We start from the raw sequence: 16,975 nt of genomic DNA on the forward strand, positions 1-16,975 counted from the left end.
GTCCATCCATCCATCTAACTGGCTATCTGTCTGCCTCACAATGTGAGAAAGATTTCTACCATAAATGACAATGTTATGTTAATGTAGAAGGATACTAAAGGAACTTTGGAGAATGTGAACTTCCAAGTTTGCATGAAAACACATTCCCTTTTAGGCATTGAAGTTAATGTAGATATCAGGAGTATAGAACAATAAATGTAGTGAAAAAATTCCAAGGAAAAACATTTTAATTGTAATAAAAAAACTCATCACAGGACTTTGGATGTACTTTGTGTCTAATGATTTTTATTAAATTTTGTATGATTGCACAACTTTGAAGAGACTATTTTGTGGTTAGGGTGAATCAATTTTTATTAAAATATTAAATTAAAAAAACAAGTAGATTTTAAATCCATCTTTTCAGCTTATTAATTAATTACTTTGAGTTTATAAGTTTCCTTGCAAGAGAAAACTCACAAACTATTGTTTACTTTAAAAGAATATTTATAAATTGCAAAATGACTTGCAGTGTAATAGACCTAGCTTCAAATTATATCAACAAGATTATTTCCCAGTCCTCTTTTTCAAGTCAACCTAAAACCGAGTTAAATAATATTTAAAAACATTTGCTATTGAGATTTTTTTCAATGCTTTTTAAAAGGAAAAAGTGAAGTGTTCTAAGTGACCATGATGTGTTTAAGTAAATATTTCCCCCAAAGGTTCAATGTATAATTTAGCTCGAGAAGATATGGGTAAACACAAAGGCCTGCTGCAATGTTTTAGTAAGTAACTTCCAGTTTCCTCTGATTTGAACTTAAAACATACAAGACTGCAATGATTTCTCCCATCATCACTTCATCTGAAGGCTTAACAGCTTGGGTAACAAATAGTACTGATCAATCAGTTAATCAATGGGCTAGGAAATCTTTGGGGAAAATGTTGTAGCAGTTTCTTTCTCCTTCTATCCTGTGCTTCATTGTCCCTGAATGACTTCACAACTGAGTTTACAGATCAAAGGAGTGCTATGATGACTCACAAACTTCTGTTGGAATATGGAGAGAGTTCCAGAAAAGTCAACATTTACTTCATGCAGTGGGATTTTAGTTTGAATGTGTAGAGTGATTAGTACATTTATCTATCCCTGAAAAACAGCTCAACTAGCTGATCTGTGCAGGTATTCATTTTTCTTATCCAAAGAACTCTGCTAGCAGCAGTGAAAACCCAAGTGGGAACTTAATAAAAATAAAAATTGTGGCAGCAAAATACATTTACAAGGTTAATGTGACATATTGCAAAATTTTGGGAGGTTATAGTGGTTTCTATATAACCACAGTACTGATTTAGAAAAACCCCAGAGAAACAGCTGCATTTTGAAATATAAGCTGCCTTGCCAGCATGGGAAAGCTTAGATTTCAGGGTGCATACGTTTTGAGATGCAAGGGCTTGAATATGACTCTGGGAAAACCTTTCTTAGTAGGAATAACCGGATAATACAAAACCTGCAGAAGTTTACACTTAAAGATAACTGAAAACATATCTGCTCTACAGATCACATTGCTAATTTCTTTACTATAGTGGTGAGCAATGAGAAAACAATTGATAAAAATCAGTGCTGAAGAAATATTATGGAAATTGTGCTCTTATCATGGATTTTCTGATTACCTGTGAATATCTCCATTTCTGGCATTTGGTAGCAACGGGTTGAGGCAAACCTGGCAAAATCGCTTCCAGCTGCTGGAATATTAATTCTTGCACATCCTCAATGCTGTGTTCTAAGTGTGCAACTCCAAATGGGACAGAGGTGTGAATGGCAAGGGAAGGGCCGATTTCTGACGACTCTGGTGTGGGAGGAACAAAAGGATACATCTTACAGTGGGAAACATGGTGGTGTGTCTGCATTTCAATGCAGATTTGAGACTTGATCACAATAAACAGGTAATAAATGGAAGGAAAGGACATTCTAATACCTAGGCATATAATTAGGTTATTTCTGGATTTCAGACTTAAGCTTCTCTGAAGAGGAGAAGAGAGTCACTCTTGGAAACTAAATTTCAGGTCTTGCTATAGAACTTGAAGGAAGGCTATAAAAACCCCTAACATGTACTGGTATAGTTAAATTTATTGATATGTTCATCTTCCCTCGTTAATTATACACAAACCTATATTCTCTTTAAATTATGAGTACAAAGTAGATGTTCAATAAATGCATATCTTACTCATATTAATTAATGGATAGCTAGTTACTCATTATACCATAAATGTGGCAAAATATTGTGTTAAAATTATATAATTGCCAGAATAAAGTAGCTTTCCTGCTTAAAAAAAAAAGTCAGTCTTCTTTCTATAAACAAGCATGACATTATACTATTTTTCATATTTTAAGCAGTATTAAAAATAAAAATCTGCCTCATTCATAATATAGTTATATTTTTTTTGGTGCTCACAACTTTTGAAAGAAGAGAATATTCAGATATGTAAGGCACTGACAGGTGCTGGAAAGTCTTGTTCTGAAAACTCCTTAATTTAAGATTGTAAAGGATAAGAGGACAATTTCTTAGATACAGGTTTGTACAATTCTACTCCAAGAAAAGAAAGGATTGAACCAAATAAACTGTTTACTTGCTAGATGGCCACTTAACCTCTTTACATTTTAGGTTTCTAATTCTGGTAAAGTGAACATGTTGATACCTATCACATAGGTTTGTGGTGTAGATAAAATAACCAGTGCACACACAGGAAGTGTTCAGCACAGTTTCTGGCACATCAAGATAAACCATGGAATAGAGGCGATAAACCTGATACATACAAGAAAAGTCACCCAAGATAATAAAATTGAGTTATTTATTTTCCCATGTGCACTACTTGGAGAATCTTGGATGGTCAAATTTTCAGCAAAACTCCAGGGAGAGAGTTGCATGATGTGACAAACATTTTAAAGTGGATTGCTTCTGAACATTCTCATATGTGTGTGGTGGGAGACTGGACTTCAGTATCTGTGCAGTAAATGCAATGGTAACAGGTTGCCCACTGTTTTCATCTTAAAATAGCTGGAGCAAAGGGAAAAAGAAAAGAGAGAGTTCATCTCTTCGAATGTTCAATGTTTAATCTGTCAGTAGAGACTTTCCGGCTACCACACAGAGGGAAAGACCAAGGAGAGCAAAATATCAAGTTGCTTCACAAAATCCACCATGCTGAGAAATCCACCATGCATGGCCTCATGTAGAGCTATATACGTTACCAGTGAATACATTTGGGGGGGCTTGTCACAGTAAGAGGGTGCTGATACCACAAGTCTTTCCATGAGGTATCAAATTGCCCAGAGAAGGACAGCTACTGGATTGACAATCTAAAGGAGGGTAGAGTTTCTAAGTTGGCTTATCTATGGCAGGCTTCAATGGAAAATGAATATTAGGTGCACGCTGACAATTGAGAGGTTGCCCTGACCCAGCCATTTGTTCTAGAGACAACTCATAAAATTGCGAAGGTCGGTGATGGTGCATTGCCAGGTCTCTCCCATCTACATTAGCCATCCACTCCAAGGAGAGTAATAAAAAGGAAATTTAAGATCCAAAGTGAAACAGTTCTTGCATAACAATGGGAGAACAATCTGGCTACTTTTTAACTGAAATTAGACAAAAATTTTTGTGCATTTAGATTAAAAGTTGAATAGATGCAACTTAAAACCATGAATTTTAAGGAAAGCTTACTTAGCCCCCCAAATGAAAGTCCAAAAATAAAAATAGCTTGGCAGAGTTTAAATGTGACCAATTTTTAAAAATAGTTTTATAAAATGTCACAAATAAGTTAATAGGATTAGAGAATAAATTCAATATCATCATTATTCTTTGCTGAAAAGGTAATGATGTTATCTTCCCCCCTTTTCTTTAGAAGCACTTTACTTCTGGCATCTTAAATGTAAAGTTCATACTAAGTTGACAACTATCTCTGTTCACTGGAAATCAATGACTTTAGTTGGAAGATAAATATTTCAACCCTCACATCCTTGGGTTAGTTAATCTCTCAGACTGCACTTCATTCCATTGGCTAAAAGGCAGTAAGAGTACTTACCTCATATGGGCATCACAAGGAGTAAATGGTTTAAGACACATAAAAGTTTTTCTTCAATTATAAAATGTTATACAAACATATGGTATGCTTAGAAAACTCTTTTGCTTTACCTCTGGGCTATGTTAAGAGCAACTTTAGAAAAGGATAATGGTTGATATCTCAAAGTATTAAAATTGATTATTATATCAACTCTGCAGGGGTAGCAGCAAAGCATTCCAGGGCGTAAGCATTCCTGTGCATAAACAAGATTTAGTTTTTGTTTGTGGCAAAATATACATAATGTAAAAGTTAACACTTAACCTATTTTATGTATATAGTTATCTGGCATTAAGTATCTTTACATTATTCTGTAACCAACACTACTATTCATCTCCAGAACCAGAACTTTATAATCTTCCCAAACTGAAACCTAATCATAATTGAATAAGACTACCTCATATAAGTGGAATCATACAGTATTTGTCCTTTCTGACTGGCTTATCTCACAAAGCATGATGGCGTCAAGGTTCATCCATGTAGTAGTCTGTCAGAATTTCCTGCTCTTTAAGACTGTATAATATTCCATTGTGTATACAATCATGTGTCACTTTTAATAAAAGTGAAGAATTCTCAGAAATGCATCACTAAGTGATTTTCTAGTTGGGTGAATATCATAGAGTACAAACTTAGACATGTTATAGCCCACTCACATATCTAGGCTACATGGAATCACTTACTTGGACCACACTGTTGTTTATGTCATTCAATCCCTCTTTGACTGAGATGTGGCAAAGTGACACAAGACTATATATACCACATTTTGTTTCTGTATTCATCTGTTGATGGAAGCAACTTAAGTTGCTTCTATCTATTGGCTATGGTGATAATGTCACTATGAACATGGGTGTAAAAATTCCTATTCATTTCTTGTGGGTATATGTGTGATGTGAAATTGCTGGATCATACAGTAATTCCATGTTTAAATTTTGGAGGAAGTACCACATTATTTGTCACAGTGATGACATCATTTTTATTCCAGTAGTGCACAAAGGTTTCCATTTCATCATATCCTCACACTCCTTATTTTTTATAATAACCTAGTGGGTGTGAATTGGGCATGGCAGATTTTAGTCTACAATTTCTCCTTTTAGTCCTCACACTTTTTACTTTATATTGAAGCTATTTTTTACTGTTCTCTTTTTCACAACAGTATGTTGTGAACCGCTTTATATCGAGACAGGTCTTTTGTAGAAAAATTTACTTTCTACTTATTTGTCTCCTTTACAACATTTCTTTCTTTTTTAAAGCTTTTGTTTTCTTTTTAATAGAATTGTTTTTACCTCATTGCATTCTTCCCCTTTCCTAGTTTATTTTAATTAAACATATAATTATAATAATACAACAAAGATACAGATTATTTCTATCTGTAGGGATGACCCTTTGATTTAAGCATCTATATTACAGTCAAAAGTTAGTATCTACGTCCTTCTTCTGAATAATATAAAACTTCAGAATATTTTAACTTTGGTTTTTATGTTTTTGTTATCCAGGATTTTCTTCTCCAGCTTTGTTTAAAATAGCCAGTGCTTACTTATATTTATTTACAGTTTCCTTCTTGAATCTCATATTTTTCTTGAGTCATTTCCATTTCCTAAAGTAACTTCTTTCGAAGTTCCTGAGTGAAGTAAATAACTCTTCAGTTTTAATTTTTCTAAAAATGTCTTTATTTCACCCTCCTTTGTGAAAGATAGTTTTCTTTGGTATATAAAAAATGTACTAAAAATACTTTTCTTAGCACTTGAAGGATATTATTTCCAAGCCTTTAGTGATGCTGTTAAGAAATCAACTGTTAGTTTGGTTGTAGGTACTTCCAGTAACTTCTACGTTTGTGTGCTCTTGTAGTTTTCTCTTTGCCTTTGGTTTTTACTTGGATATCTTGAAGTTTGCAATTCTTTGTGTTTACCTTTTTTGACTTTGTTAGGGTTTGAATTTGAAGACTCATTTTTGTCATTCATTTTGGGAATTTCTCAGCCATTACTTCTTCCCAATTTCTACTTTGTATTCATGGATCTCTAGTTAGAGATATATAGATCTATAATCTCACTCTATCTTCCACAAGGTGTGTGAAGATTTTTAATACTGTAATATTAAATATTAATATTCAATTTTTAATATTTCCATCTCTGGCTTTCTTTGCTAGATTCAATACAATTTTTTCTTATTTATCTTTTAGTTCAGTTCTATTTTTCAAATCTTCAAGATCAATTTTGATAGTTTCTTTTCCCTAGTCATACTACCACTATTCTATTTCTGTAAGCATATTTAATATATTATACTGTGGTTTTGGCTATTTCAAAATCAACACTATGAATTTTTTCTTTTCCTACTGTGAGTCCATGTTTCCTAGAAACTTTATCTAAGAAATTCTTTTAGGCCTGAGTTTAGAGTGTTCCTTTGGAGATTTGCTTTTGTTCTTGCCAGATGCCTTAGGGCAATTCTGCCCATGACTACTTTAACTAGATTTTTAGAATATACCTGGGGAATGATTTCTGGCACCAAATCTGACTGAGGGCGGTTACATGGTTTGGCATCCCAGGAGAGGTATTTTATTTCTTTTTTGTTTTTTTCCACTCCACTTAAAGACAGGCCAGCATCTCCATTGTCTTCTTCTGCCAAATAGGCTATTTGAGATACAGAAAGTTCCTTAAAACCAATAATGTGTACACACATCCATTCTCATAAATTTTTATAACAAACAGAGGATATTTTCTTTTAAAATAACTTGTCAAAATTAACTCAATATAAAAGAAGTCAGTATAAGCCACAACACACAAAATAACTGAAAAACAGTTAATAGATTAATTTTTAACGTTTCAGGATTTAGTTGCTTTACTTGTGATTTATTTAAAACTATCATGCTAAAAAATTGTCAAACTTATCTAATGTTGCTTGTAGACATATATATCACATTTACACATATAAGCACATACACACCAAATTATAAATAGTCCTTCTATTTACATTAATAGGGACTTCTTTATATTAGTAAGTATTATTATGAAAAATGTGATAATCTCAGAATATATTTAGAAGGCATCCATTAACATTTAATTCCATGATAGTCATAGTAAACAGGTAAAAGTTACCATTCCCAAAATTAAATAGGACATCTTTCTTAAGTTGGTTGTACCATACTTTATGATGAAGTAATATAGATTTTTCACAATAAAGTCAGAATAAACAATGTTTAACAATATCAAAGATATTTAATATTACTTTGTTGCAAAAAGATTTAAAAAATAGGACTAAGATTTATGATTATCAGGAGAAAGGAAAAATCATATGAGTAGTGAATCAAAATAAAAATCCATCAATTAAGATTTTTTGATATTAAATTGATTTCCCTACATACTAGCACAAACTAGTAAGATAATATTCTTAATTCTATAATATTTTTTGAATTTGAAAAAGTTATGAATCTAAAGGAAAAATAAGGCAATGAAAATACTTAAATTAAAAAAAAGTAATTTAATGACAGGACCTCCCTGGTGGTGCAAGGGGTAAGATCTCAGCACTGTGAAGCTATATATATCCACAGCCACTGCAATACATTTTTAGGTTACAGAGTGAGTGTAAACTCACAGGGACACTCTTCTTCACAGGAAACTACCTCATGAACATTTTCCATCTGATAAACTTTGATTTCTGCAACATCAAGGAACAGAAATTGGATCTATCAAAGGACAGAAGTATAAGCCCAACTCTGGATTCCATATCTGGCAGGAAGTAGAGGACTTGAGAAGCTTATGGAGGTCCGGAAACTCTAGTTGTATGCCAAGAGCATCAAGAAATGGGGGGAAATATTTCTTTAATTAGTGATTCAATCAAGTGGGTATCTAGTGAAGTGTTTGCAACTGTGATAAACTCAATTAAGGTCTTTCAGAAGTTTACATCTTAGTAGGGAAAACAATTAGATCCATTATGTGCTAAGGGTCTGGTATTGCTAGTGTGTGCAGACAAACTTCAGGAAACAAGCAGATTCATGTGAAGAGAGGAAAGGGATGAGTTGAGAGTCACACAGTTTGGTGGTGCTGGTGGTCAGCAATCCTTCTTCCTGGCAAGAGAAATTGGTGGTTTGTTTTCCTCTCCCCATTTTATATGGAACTGGTTCAACTATCCTTGGCCTCTAGCCATGAACACTCTTATGACAATTCAGCTCTTTCATATGGCTCCAGGGCCCAGCAGCAGATGTAATAGAGAGTAAGCCAATCACATCGGTAAGTTCAACAGCAGCACAATCTAAATTCACCCTTGGTGAAAGAATAGCAGGGGAAAGGGAAGGAATATTTGTGGGAGGAAGAAGAGAGACTGAGATGAAAAGATACATGTGTCTGATATCTCTTTCTCCCCTTTCTCACCTTCCAAGCAGAGCCAACCCAAATACACGTAAGGCTCTCTGTCATTGACATTTACCTCCTTAGGCAGCATGTCTGCTTCTGGCGTGGACTCAGCAACCAGGTCTCACTCTTTCAAGGGGCCACTTGCAGGTTTTATTTATTTGCTTTTAAAAAATCTCAAACCTATTTCGCATGTGTAAGTTACAGTGGCCAAAATCCATCTATGAGAGCCCTACTCATATTCTGGGCAACTTCATTACCTGCAATTATCTGCAGTAGGAACTTCTGGAGTAAGCATCTATATTCATGTAACACAATTGTATGGTTTCAACTGAAGAATGAAAGTTGGAATGCAAACTTGTGAAATGATAGCATGGGCCAGACACATAGAAAAAATGGTTATTACTCATAGACCTCCCCTTTACTTGTTTAATTTTTATCCTATCATCTTTAAAGAGAAATGGTTTTGTTTCCCCACCCCGCCTTATTATTTCCCTGGAGAAAGGGGCCAGCATTAATTGATAATAGCAATTGCTTTACATGTCCAATTAAAATCATAGAAGAGGTTTGAATGAAGTCTCATTTGGGAGATATAAGATAAGAGTATCTAGAGAAGTGACAGGAGAAGGTAATTGGAAAAGATACAGAAAGAAAAATGAACAGAGAAGTCATACTCTTGGCATCATATAGAAACCAAATTCTCTGACAAGCCTGTGCTTCTCTTTTTAAAGGTAAAATATCTTTTCCAAAGGGAGAATGATGAGGGGAAATGTCAGTCCCTTAAATGAGAAAAAAATATAACTCAAGTTTAAAAGTGTATTTTTTCCTTCCTGTTGAAAGTAATACCTAACTCTTCCTAGAAAACTACTACATATCTTCTAAGATTTATAGAAAATTCTGAAGTGCTATTTTCTCCACTAAGAGACAGGATGTGATTTATTTAATATGACCAATTCATATCTCTTTCTCCTTCCTGATTGCAGATTTTGAGAGTTATCAGTTGTGTTTTGGATCTTGAGTCAGAAATTTTGCTTTCCCATGTAGGCTGGTCTCAGTGTCTCTTGTGATTCTCAGGTCAGTGCTACTCATAGCCTGTCCTATGACATATTGAGCTATTAGACAAAATGGTAGCAGTGATATTCTTTGGGCGGATACATATACTTAAATTGTCTACTTTAAACAAAATTAAACAGGGTTTCTCAGAATCCTTAATATGATTATACACAGTGTTATTCTTCAAAGGAAAGATGGTATGAAATTATTATTGGCTTAATTTTACTTAAATTGCAAATCATAAACTAATAAAGAGAAGAATAGCAGGTATTGCTTCTTATTCAGACTTGCATTTCCACTCTCCAGGGTAATGAAACTGCCAAGAGTTTTTTATGTACCTGTCTAGAAATGCTCCACATGTGAGCTGGCTATCTCCTCTCCTCTTTAAATGGAACGCCAAAATTACTCTACCGGTTATTCTATAACTTGTTTGTTCACTTAACACTTCTTGGATAACTTTCTATCGGTTCAGGGCACTCTATTTACTTGATCAGTATAGAGTTACTACTGTTACTCATCAGTCTTCTACTGCGGATATTTTGTTTTATCCATTTTGCTGCTATAACAACCATGGTGTAAAGAGCACATTTATTTGAACTTTTTTTTTTTTTTTTTATCTGCGACTGTCTGTAGGATAACTTCCTAGAAACAGAACTGCTGAGGTAAAGAGTAAGCACATTTTGAATTATTTTAGATATGGTTAAATGGTTCTCCAAAACTACATTCTTCAACAGCACACGAGAGTCCTTGCTTTTTCACATGCTTTCCAGTACTGGGTAATTTTTCTTAATCTACCAGTTTAAAATATACATTATTTTACTTTTAGTTTTTAGTGAAATGTTGATGAGTGTGATTTTTTACATACAAACCCAATTCATACATTCTTTTTCAGTGATTTGCCTTATTCTTGTTTTCATGGCCGTAAGATTGCCAACATAAGGAACACTACAGATTAAATCTAAGTTAACTGAGAGGTCTGGGATTTGGCACACATTAAATTTTGGTTAGATATTATTTGGAAAACTCACCTGTCAGGGCTGACTCATTCTATTTCAGGGGATTAAAGTTATTGAGGTTTAATTGACCATCACCTTTACCTTCTACTTCATTCATGGGACATGGAAATCTCAGAAAGGACTGCATCGTGGAAGGAAGGTACTAGAATCATATTATTTATCAGTGTGTGCTTTAATTATCTATTTACTTTTCAGTCTCCCCTGTGGATCTTGTCTTACTCCTACATTTCTGATACCTAGGTCAGGATCTGATGCATGTAAACAACCAATATTTGTTGAATACTTGGATGGACAACTAAGTGGAGTGAGAGTTCTGCTGTTTGCACCTCCAGGGTTGGCTAGATAGAGTAAGCTTTCCTCCATCAACAGAATAAACAGTATGGAGTCAGCTCTACTGGATAAAGCAACCACAGATTTAAAATCAGAGAGCACTAAGTGCTCACACCCGAACAATTAATTATACCTCTCGTTCTATACGTGACCTTAAGAAACTTTCCATCAGCGAGTTTAAAATATTAGCTTAAAAAATAAACCTCACATACTATTAGTTCTTCTGATCTTTTGGTCTTTGACTTGTTTATCCTAGTCTTGGAAGTACTAATCTCTCTATGCGGTATGCAATTTTGATTTTAAATAAAGGCTAGCAAGGGAAGTTTTAAAACTGATATACATGTATATTTGTAATCCTTATTATCCCAGGCTACATATGTTTGGATTTGTTATGTTCAATAATATATAGAGACATCCTCTAAACAGTTTTGTATAAGATAACCATTCTGATAGACATTTCATTAAATATAAACAAGTTTGTAAAACCTCACATGACGAATCGAAAATAACACGAGAATTCCTCTAAAACCCATACTTCGAATTTCAGGAGCTATTTCTCCATAGCTTCAGTATAAGTAAATGTATACAAACATAGGAAATAATCTTTCTGTAAACAATAGAAAATTGTTCACAGAGAGTGTGTGCTCCTTCTCTAGCCATGTGAGAAAATAAGTGATAACATTCAACAGTCATCTGAACTTCTTTTTTTTAAAAGAAGTTTTTTTTTTTATTATTATTTGTACATACAGAACTGGGGTACAGGCCAGAGGGGCAGTGAGAGACTTCACCAGAGACAGAGTGGGGAGCAGAACAGGCAGATGGACAAGGTACACTGCTGAGGGGAGCAGCGGGCGGGTCAGGAGAGGTCTGCCACGCCATGTGGTCACCTCCGGGGCAGGCGGGAATCGAACTCATGCTGAAGTGGCTTTAGCTTCTCAGTGCAGTGCTTTAACCCGCTGCGCCACCAGGGAGGGCCTGAACTTCTTGAATAATAAACATCGGACCAAGACTGTTAGTGTTGGATGCTCGAGGCTTTGGGGTGTAGCGAAGAAGATGGGGACAGGGAGTATGCTGGGCTACTGGGAGTATTTTTCTATGGATTAGAATGTTGCCAAATCCTAAGAGTAGAGTAGATATAAAGTGGGTAGTACACATGGCAAGAGATAGATCTCCCTGAGGAGTTTTTTATTTGGATTCTGACAGAGATTTTTACTTATATTAAAGAAGCATGATTTGGAGATAAATGTCAGGCTAAGGTCATGGATTTACCTAATTTTCCTGAGTTTCTTCATCTATAAAATGAAGGTAACATTTATTTCACAGAGTCATTGTGAGGACAAAATGTAGTAAAGCTTTTAAAGCACGTAGTACAGTGCTTGGTTCTTGGTGCCAGACCTACTAAAGATTATGGGATATGGAGTTTAAAAAGGTGAAGTAAGGAGCATTGTTCAGGTTTTTAAATTCATTCCTTTTAACTTTTCAAATTCTTGACATAACTTCTTTTAAATTCAAGCTGTAGAAATGTTCTCTTTGCTTTATACAGGGAAATAAGCTATAATAGAAGGTAAACGTTTTCTTATTTGCAATTTGAGATATAAGTAGCACATACAGAAATGGACACATGTGCTCACTGATATAACAAGAAGGTGGGGAAGGGGGACAAGAGGCTTCAGGACACTGCCATGCTGCCACCTCCCACAAGCCCCAAGTCTCAGATTCTTTGTCCAAATGAGAGTTCAAGACTCACAATTCTTTCTACATTACATAAGCTATGAGATAATGTCTCTTCCCAGCTCCTATTCTTAAGGACTTAAGATTTGATTCCAATCACATTTAACTACTAAATTGGAAATTCCCATTCTTTTCAAATAATGATGACCTTTATAGAGGAAGCAATTTCTTGTAGCTTTCCTCTGCAGCAAAGCAAAAAGGAAAGATTTCCAGACTCTATGGCAAGTATAAATCCTTGAAGACCTACATAATTCCTATTACTCAAGAAGTTCCAAGCCAGGAAAGTTTTCCATAAAAACTCATGTTTGATTCCATCCCTCTCCACCCTTTCCACCCTTTCTTAAACTCCTGCCTTTACTTGAAAGTGTAGGAAGCAGATATGGTTTTATTAGCCAGATATTCCTAGAGAAATACCTTCACACGTATTTTGCTCATAAGGAGTTCTAATATTTTATTATCATGCTGGAATATTTTAAATATTCCCTGTTGAATCGAATCTAAGCAGTAGGAAAAAGCCTTATTTACACAAACACCAAGAAAAATGTCTGGTCCATAAATGGAATGCAATAATTATTAACTTGAATGTATGGCTGATGAATGATTTATGTAGTTGTAAGTAATTTGGGGGTGCTGAAAGAACACACATATTTTCCTTTCCTTGTGAGCATCATTCCTCAATTGATTTTTGGATTCTGATCATTGACTTTTAAATTAACTGTGTCACAAAATTCTCTTAAAGTGACCAAACCTTATGGAGTACGTAGAAAAATTATGATCATAACATGAAGATATCAAAAATGAGGATTTTGCTCTATTCTGCATGAAAGACTTTGTAGAAAAGTCTAATAATTCCTCTCAACTGAGATGTTACCATAAATGAATTAAAATTTAAGAAGAGCTTTTTATTATTGAAAAATATGTAAGAGGCTAGTCACAGACACTTCAGCACAATTCAAGCTCCAGCCAGGGAGGTGACCCACATGGCACAGCAGACCTCTCCTGTGTTGCCCACTACTCCCCTCAGCAGTGAGCTTTATTAGTCTGACTGTTCTGATCCCCACTCTGTCCTGGAGATTAGATTGTGTTTGTAAATAAAGCTTTCCTCGAACAATCATGCTCAATCCTTTATAGATAGATAGTTTATGTAACCCCAGTAGAGCTGAGTGTCTCAACAGAGACTGGCTCACAAAGATTAAAATATTTCACTCTTTGGTCTTAAAAGAAAAAATCTGCAAAATTTGTACTATATTGTACTAGAATTGTACAAGAACTTGTAGTCAAGATAAGGATTCAAGACAATACTATGAGCAAAAGGAAGCCAGAATTCTCTGTGTGGAATGAACTGGAAAGGGACAAGAATAGAGAGGCCGGCTCAACAATGTTGGTTGTGATAGTGGTGAGGAAGAGAGGTGACTTCAATGTCTATTTTGGAATCCAAATCAGTATGATTTGGTTACAGATTGGATATTGTGATGAAGAGAGCAAGAAACTAGGATTGAATCATGATTTTGGCTTAAGGTACTGGGAGATTAGTGGGTTCATTTTCGGAAACTGAAAATTGAAGGCAGCATGAGGTCAGAATTTTGACAGCAAGTAATCAAGAGCCAGTGTTACAAATATTGTTTGATTATAACATATAGGCTTTTTTTTTTTTTTTTAAAGAGTAAAATGGCTCTCACAAGTATATTTGAGATTCTACTTGCTGTCCAGGGCTGGGATAATCTTTCCTCTATGTTTCTTAATTCCTTAAAAAAAAAAAAAATCCATTGACTCTACTACCCATTTAAAGAAAAGGGCTGCATATATTTCAGGATCTGTTTGGGAGTTTTTTCACTGGCTAAGTAAGACCTCCCAAGTTTTATGAAAACATCTATTTATCCTGAGACACAAGGAGTTTTGCAGCCTGTTGCAGCTTTTATTGGCACTGCCAAAAGGAAAAACAAAATGGTTTCAATAGTCCTTTAATTGGGCTCTACCCAGTTCCCCAGAGCAGGGGATTTGTCCTAACTCGCACTTGGTGTTCCAAGCCCTTCCTGGAGTTCTTCCGCAGTGTGTAAGAAAGCCCTGGTTTGCATGATGACAGTCCACTAAAACGCTCCATTTTCCCAATCCTCACTGCCAATAAGCAGCCATCCTTTATTATACATCGTTATTTTGGCCTACTCAGCATCCTGCCCTATATAAAATTTTGTGTGTTAAGTGGTATTATGATTGGACTGTTTTCCTGAATTGGGCAAGGCTTTCGCCCTGAGCCAGCATACTGGTTTGCCTCTAAGGATATCACTTTATCGCTGTAGTTGCGTAATTGTGTTCAACTTCAGATTTGTAACTGTTCAAAAGGATCCATGAAAGGATGAAATAATATCTATGGGTGGGAGGATTTGATCTAAAGCTTTCCTCTAGTTCATTTAGTTTATTAAAAAGAAGTTTTTGCCTTGATATTACCAAATGTTGATTTTGAAAGAGCAAGTCGAATCAGATGATGAAGTTTATGATTTATGATTTTGTCAAAAATTATTCTGGTCCTTTTCATAGAGAAAATTCACTGATTAACTGTGGGCAGTCTTATCTCCCTTACTGAGAAAACCGCTGGAATTATTCCTCCCTCTTACATTTTGACAGGAAAAAGGTTGGTTTTGGGTATTTTGGTAAAAGGTCTTAAATCAAAGGGACTGTAATCTTTGCGATATTGTTAGTGATTCCCAAGAAACCACTATTATGAATATAGTGAGTGGAAAAAGGAAGAAACAGACTTTTTTTTTTAACAAAAAGCAGTTGTTTATATTCAATCAAGCTCCAGATTTTAAAATGTCTTTTCTGACTCTATTAAATAATGTAAGGGTAAAGAACACTGAAAACAAAGAATTCAATCGGTATATGTATAATAGAAATCTATTTCAGTAAGGAAAATATATTTTAAATTCAAGGATGCTTCATCTTCCAAACATGAATTTGGAATACTTTATATTGGAGAAGTCTCACAGTCCCTCAGATAAGTTATAAATATTAATGACATTTCAATAGATTCTTTTCAGATTCCAATGTTTAATATTCATTCATATTATGAAGGGAATTCAATGTACATGTAGGGTCTCATTATCTAAATGAACACATATAAGAAGCCTTTAGGGACAATGATCATTAAAAATAGCAGGGCCCACATATGATCGAACCCGGTATATCAAAGTTTTCTCAGCCTATTTAGTGACAAAGTTACTGGTAATAAACAAAAGGCCCTTTCGTCTAATTGACTCAATAATGTCACAACTGGACAAAATGGTGGGTTGGTGGATCTATACAGAGTTAAAAATGCTAGCTTGGTGCTCCCTGGTGGTGCAGCGGGTTAAAGCACAGCACTAAGAAGCTAAAGTCACTTCAGCATGAGTTCGATCCCTACCCTGACCCACATGGCGTGGCAGATCTCTCCTGACCCACCTGCTGCTCCCCTCAGCAGTGTACTTCATCACTCCTTCCTGTTCTGCTCCCCACTTTATCTCTGGTGTATCCTCTCACCACTCCTGCACCTCTGGACTGTACCCCAGTTCTGTATACACACATAAATAAATCTTTTTTAAAAAATGCTATAAAATATATAAAGTATCTATGAAACAAAATGAATTGATTTTATGGGGCTAGCAGGCTTGGAAACCTGCTCTTGAATGAGATGACTTACTTCACCGTGTTTCAATCTTCTTAGATATGCAATCATGTGAATGTTTTGGTACAATTCTTATTTAAACAGTGATTTGAGATTACATAAAAGAAAGAAGAACCGTGTCTCACTTAATATTCTCTGAGATTAACACTTTTTTCAGTTAATGAGATACTGTTTAAACAACTTAATACATATATTATTTTTAACAAAAGGTAATATAATTTGATTAAACTTACACAGTTGGTATTTTCTCCCTTCTCTTTCTAAAAATGAAAAAAGTTCATATAATGGAACACTGAATCCATAAGGTAATTAATATATCTGACAACTATGTAGACAGCATTTACTATGAGCGTACTATGTGCCAGACATTGTACTGGGAACTTTGGATATACTATCTCATTGAATCCTTATAACATATTTGGGAAACATTATGAGAATACTTATAGTATAGGTAAATGAAGCTCAGAGTCACTGAGAAACTCACTCATGGTCACAGAGCTATTAGATTGAGTCATAACCTAATATTGGGTTGTGGTAGTCAACCATTTTAATCTACAAAGATGACAATATAACATGGTTCCATATAATTCTAAGGGTTAATTTATAATTTGAAACTAAGTCTCTGTGATTGTGAAGTCTACTGCACCATGGTGGATAACATTGTTTATTTTTGACTGTGTAGGCTAATAAAAAAAACAGGTTATGAATTATACAATAAAGTATTCATCACACACTAAGCCTGGGTTAATATGAACTCATAACTT

The 16,975-nt window shown here is 34.8% G+C and overlaps 1 protein-coding gene across 3 annotated transcripts in view; it reads right to left on the reverse strand.

Moving 5' to 3' along the window:
• The window catches only part of RNLS (renalase, FAD-dependent amine oxidase), a 238,929-nt gene that overhangs the window by 22,493 nt on the left and 199,461 nt on the right, over positions 1-16,975 (reverse strand). For all 3 annotated transcript variants that reach the window (XM_004680896.2, XM_012723956.1, XM_012723957.1), the window contains exon 6: positions 1,642-1,817. In XM_004680896.2, coding sequence (XP_004680953.1) covers positions 1,642-1,817 — 176 coding nt within the window. The remainder of the gene's footprint in view (positions 1-1,641; positions 1,818-16,975) is intronic.

This window comes from Condylura cristata, unplaced genomic scaffold (assembly GCF_000260355.1).
Source record: "Condylura cristata isolate star-nosed mole 26May11 unplaced genomic scaffold, ConCri1.0 scaffold00011, whole genome shotgun sequence".
NCBI classification, from domain to species: domain Eukaryota; kingdom Metazoa; phylum Chordata; class Mammalia; order Eulipotyphla; family Talpidae; genus Condylura; species Condylura cristata.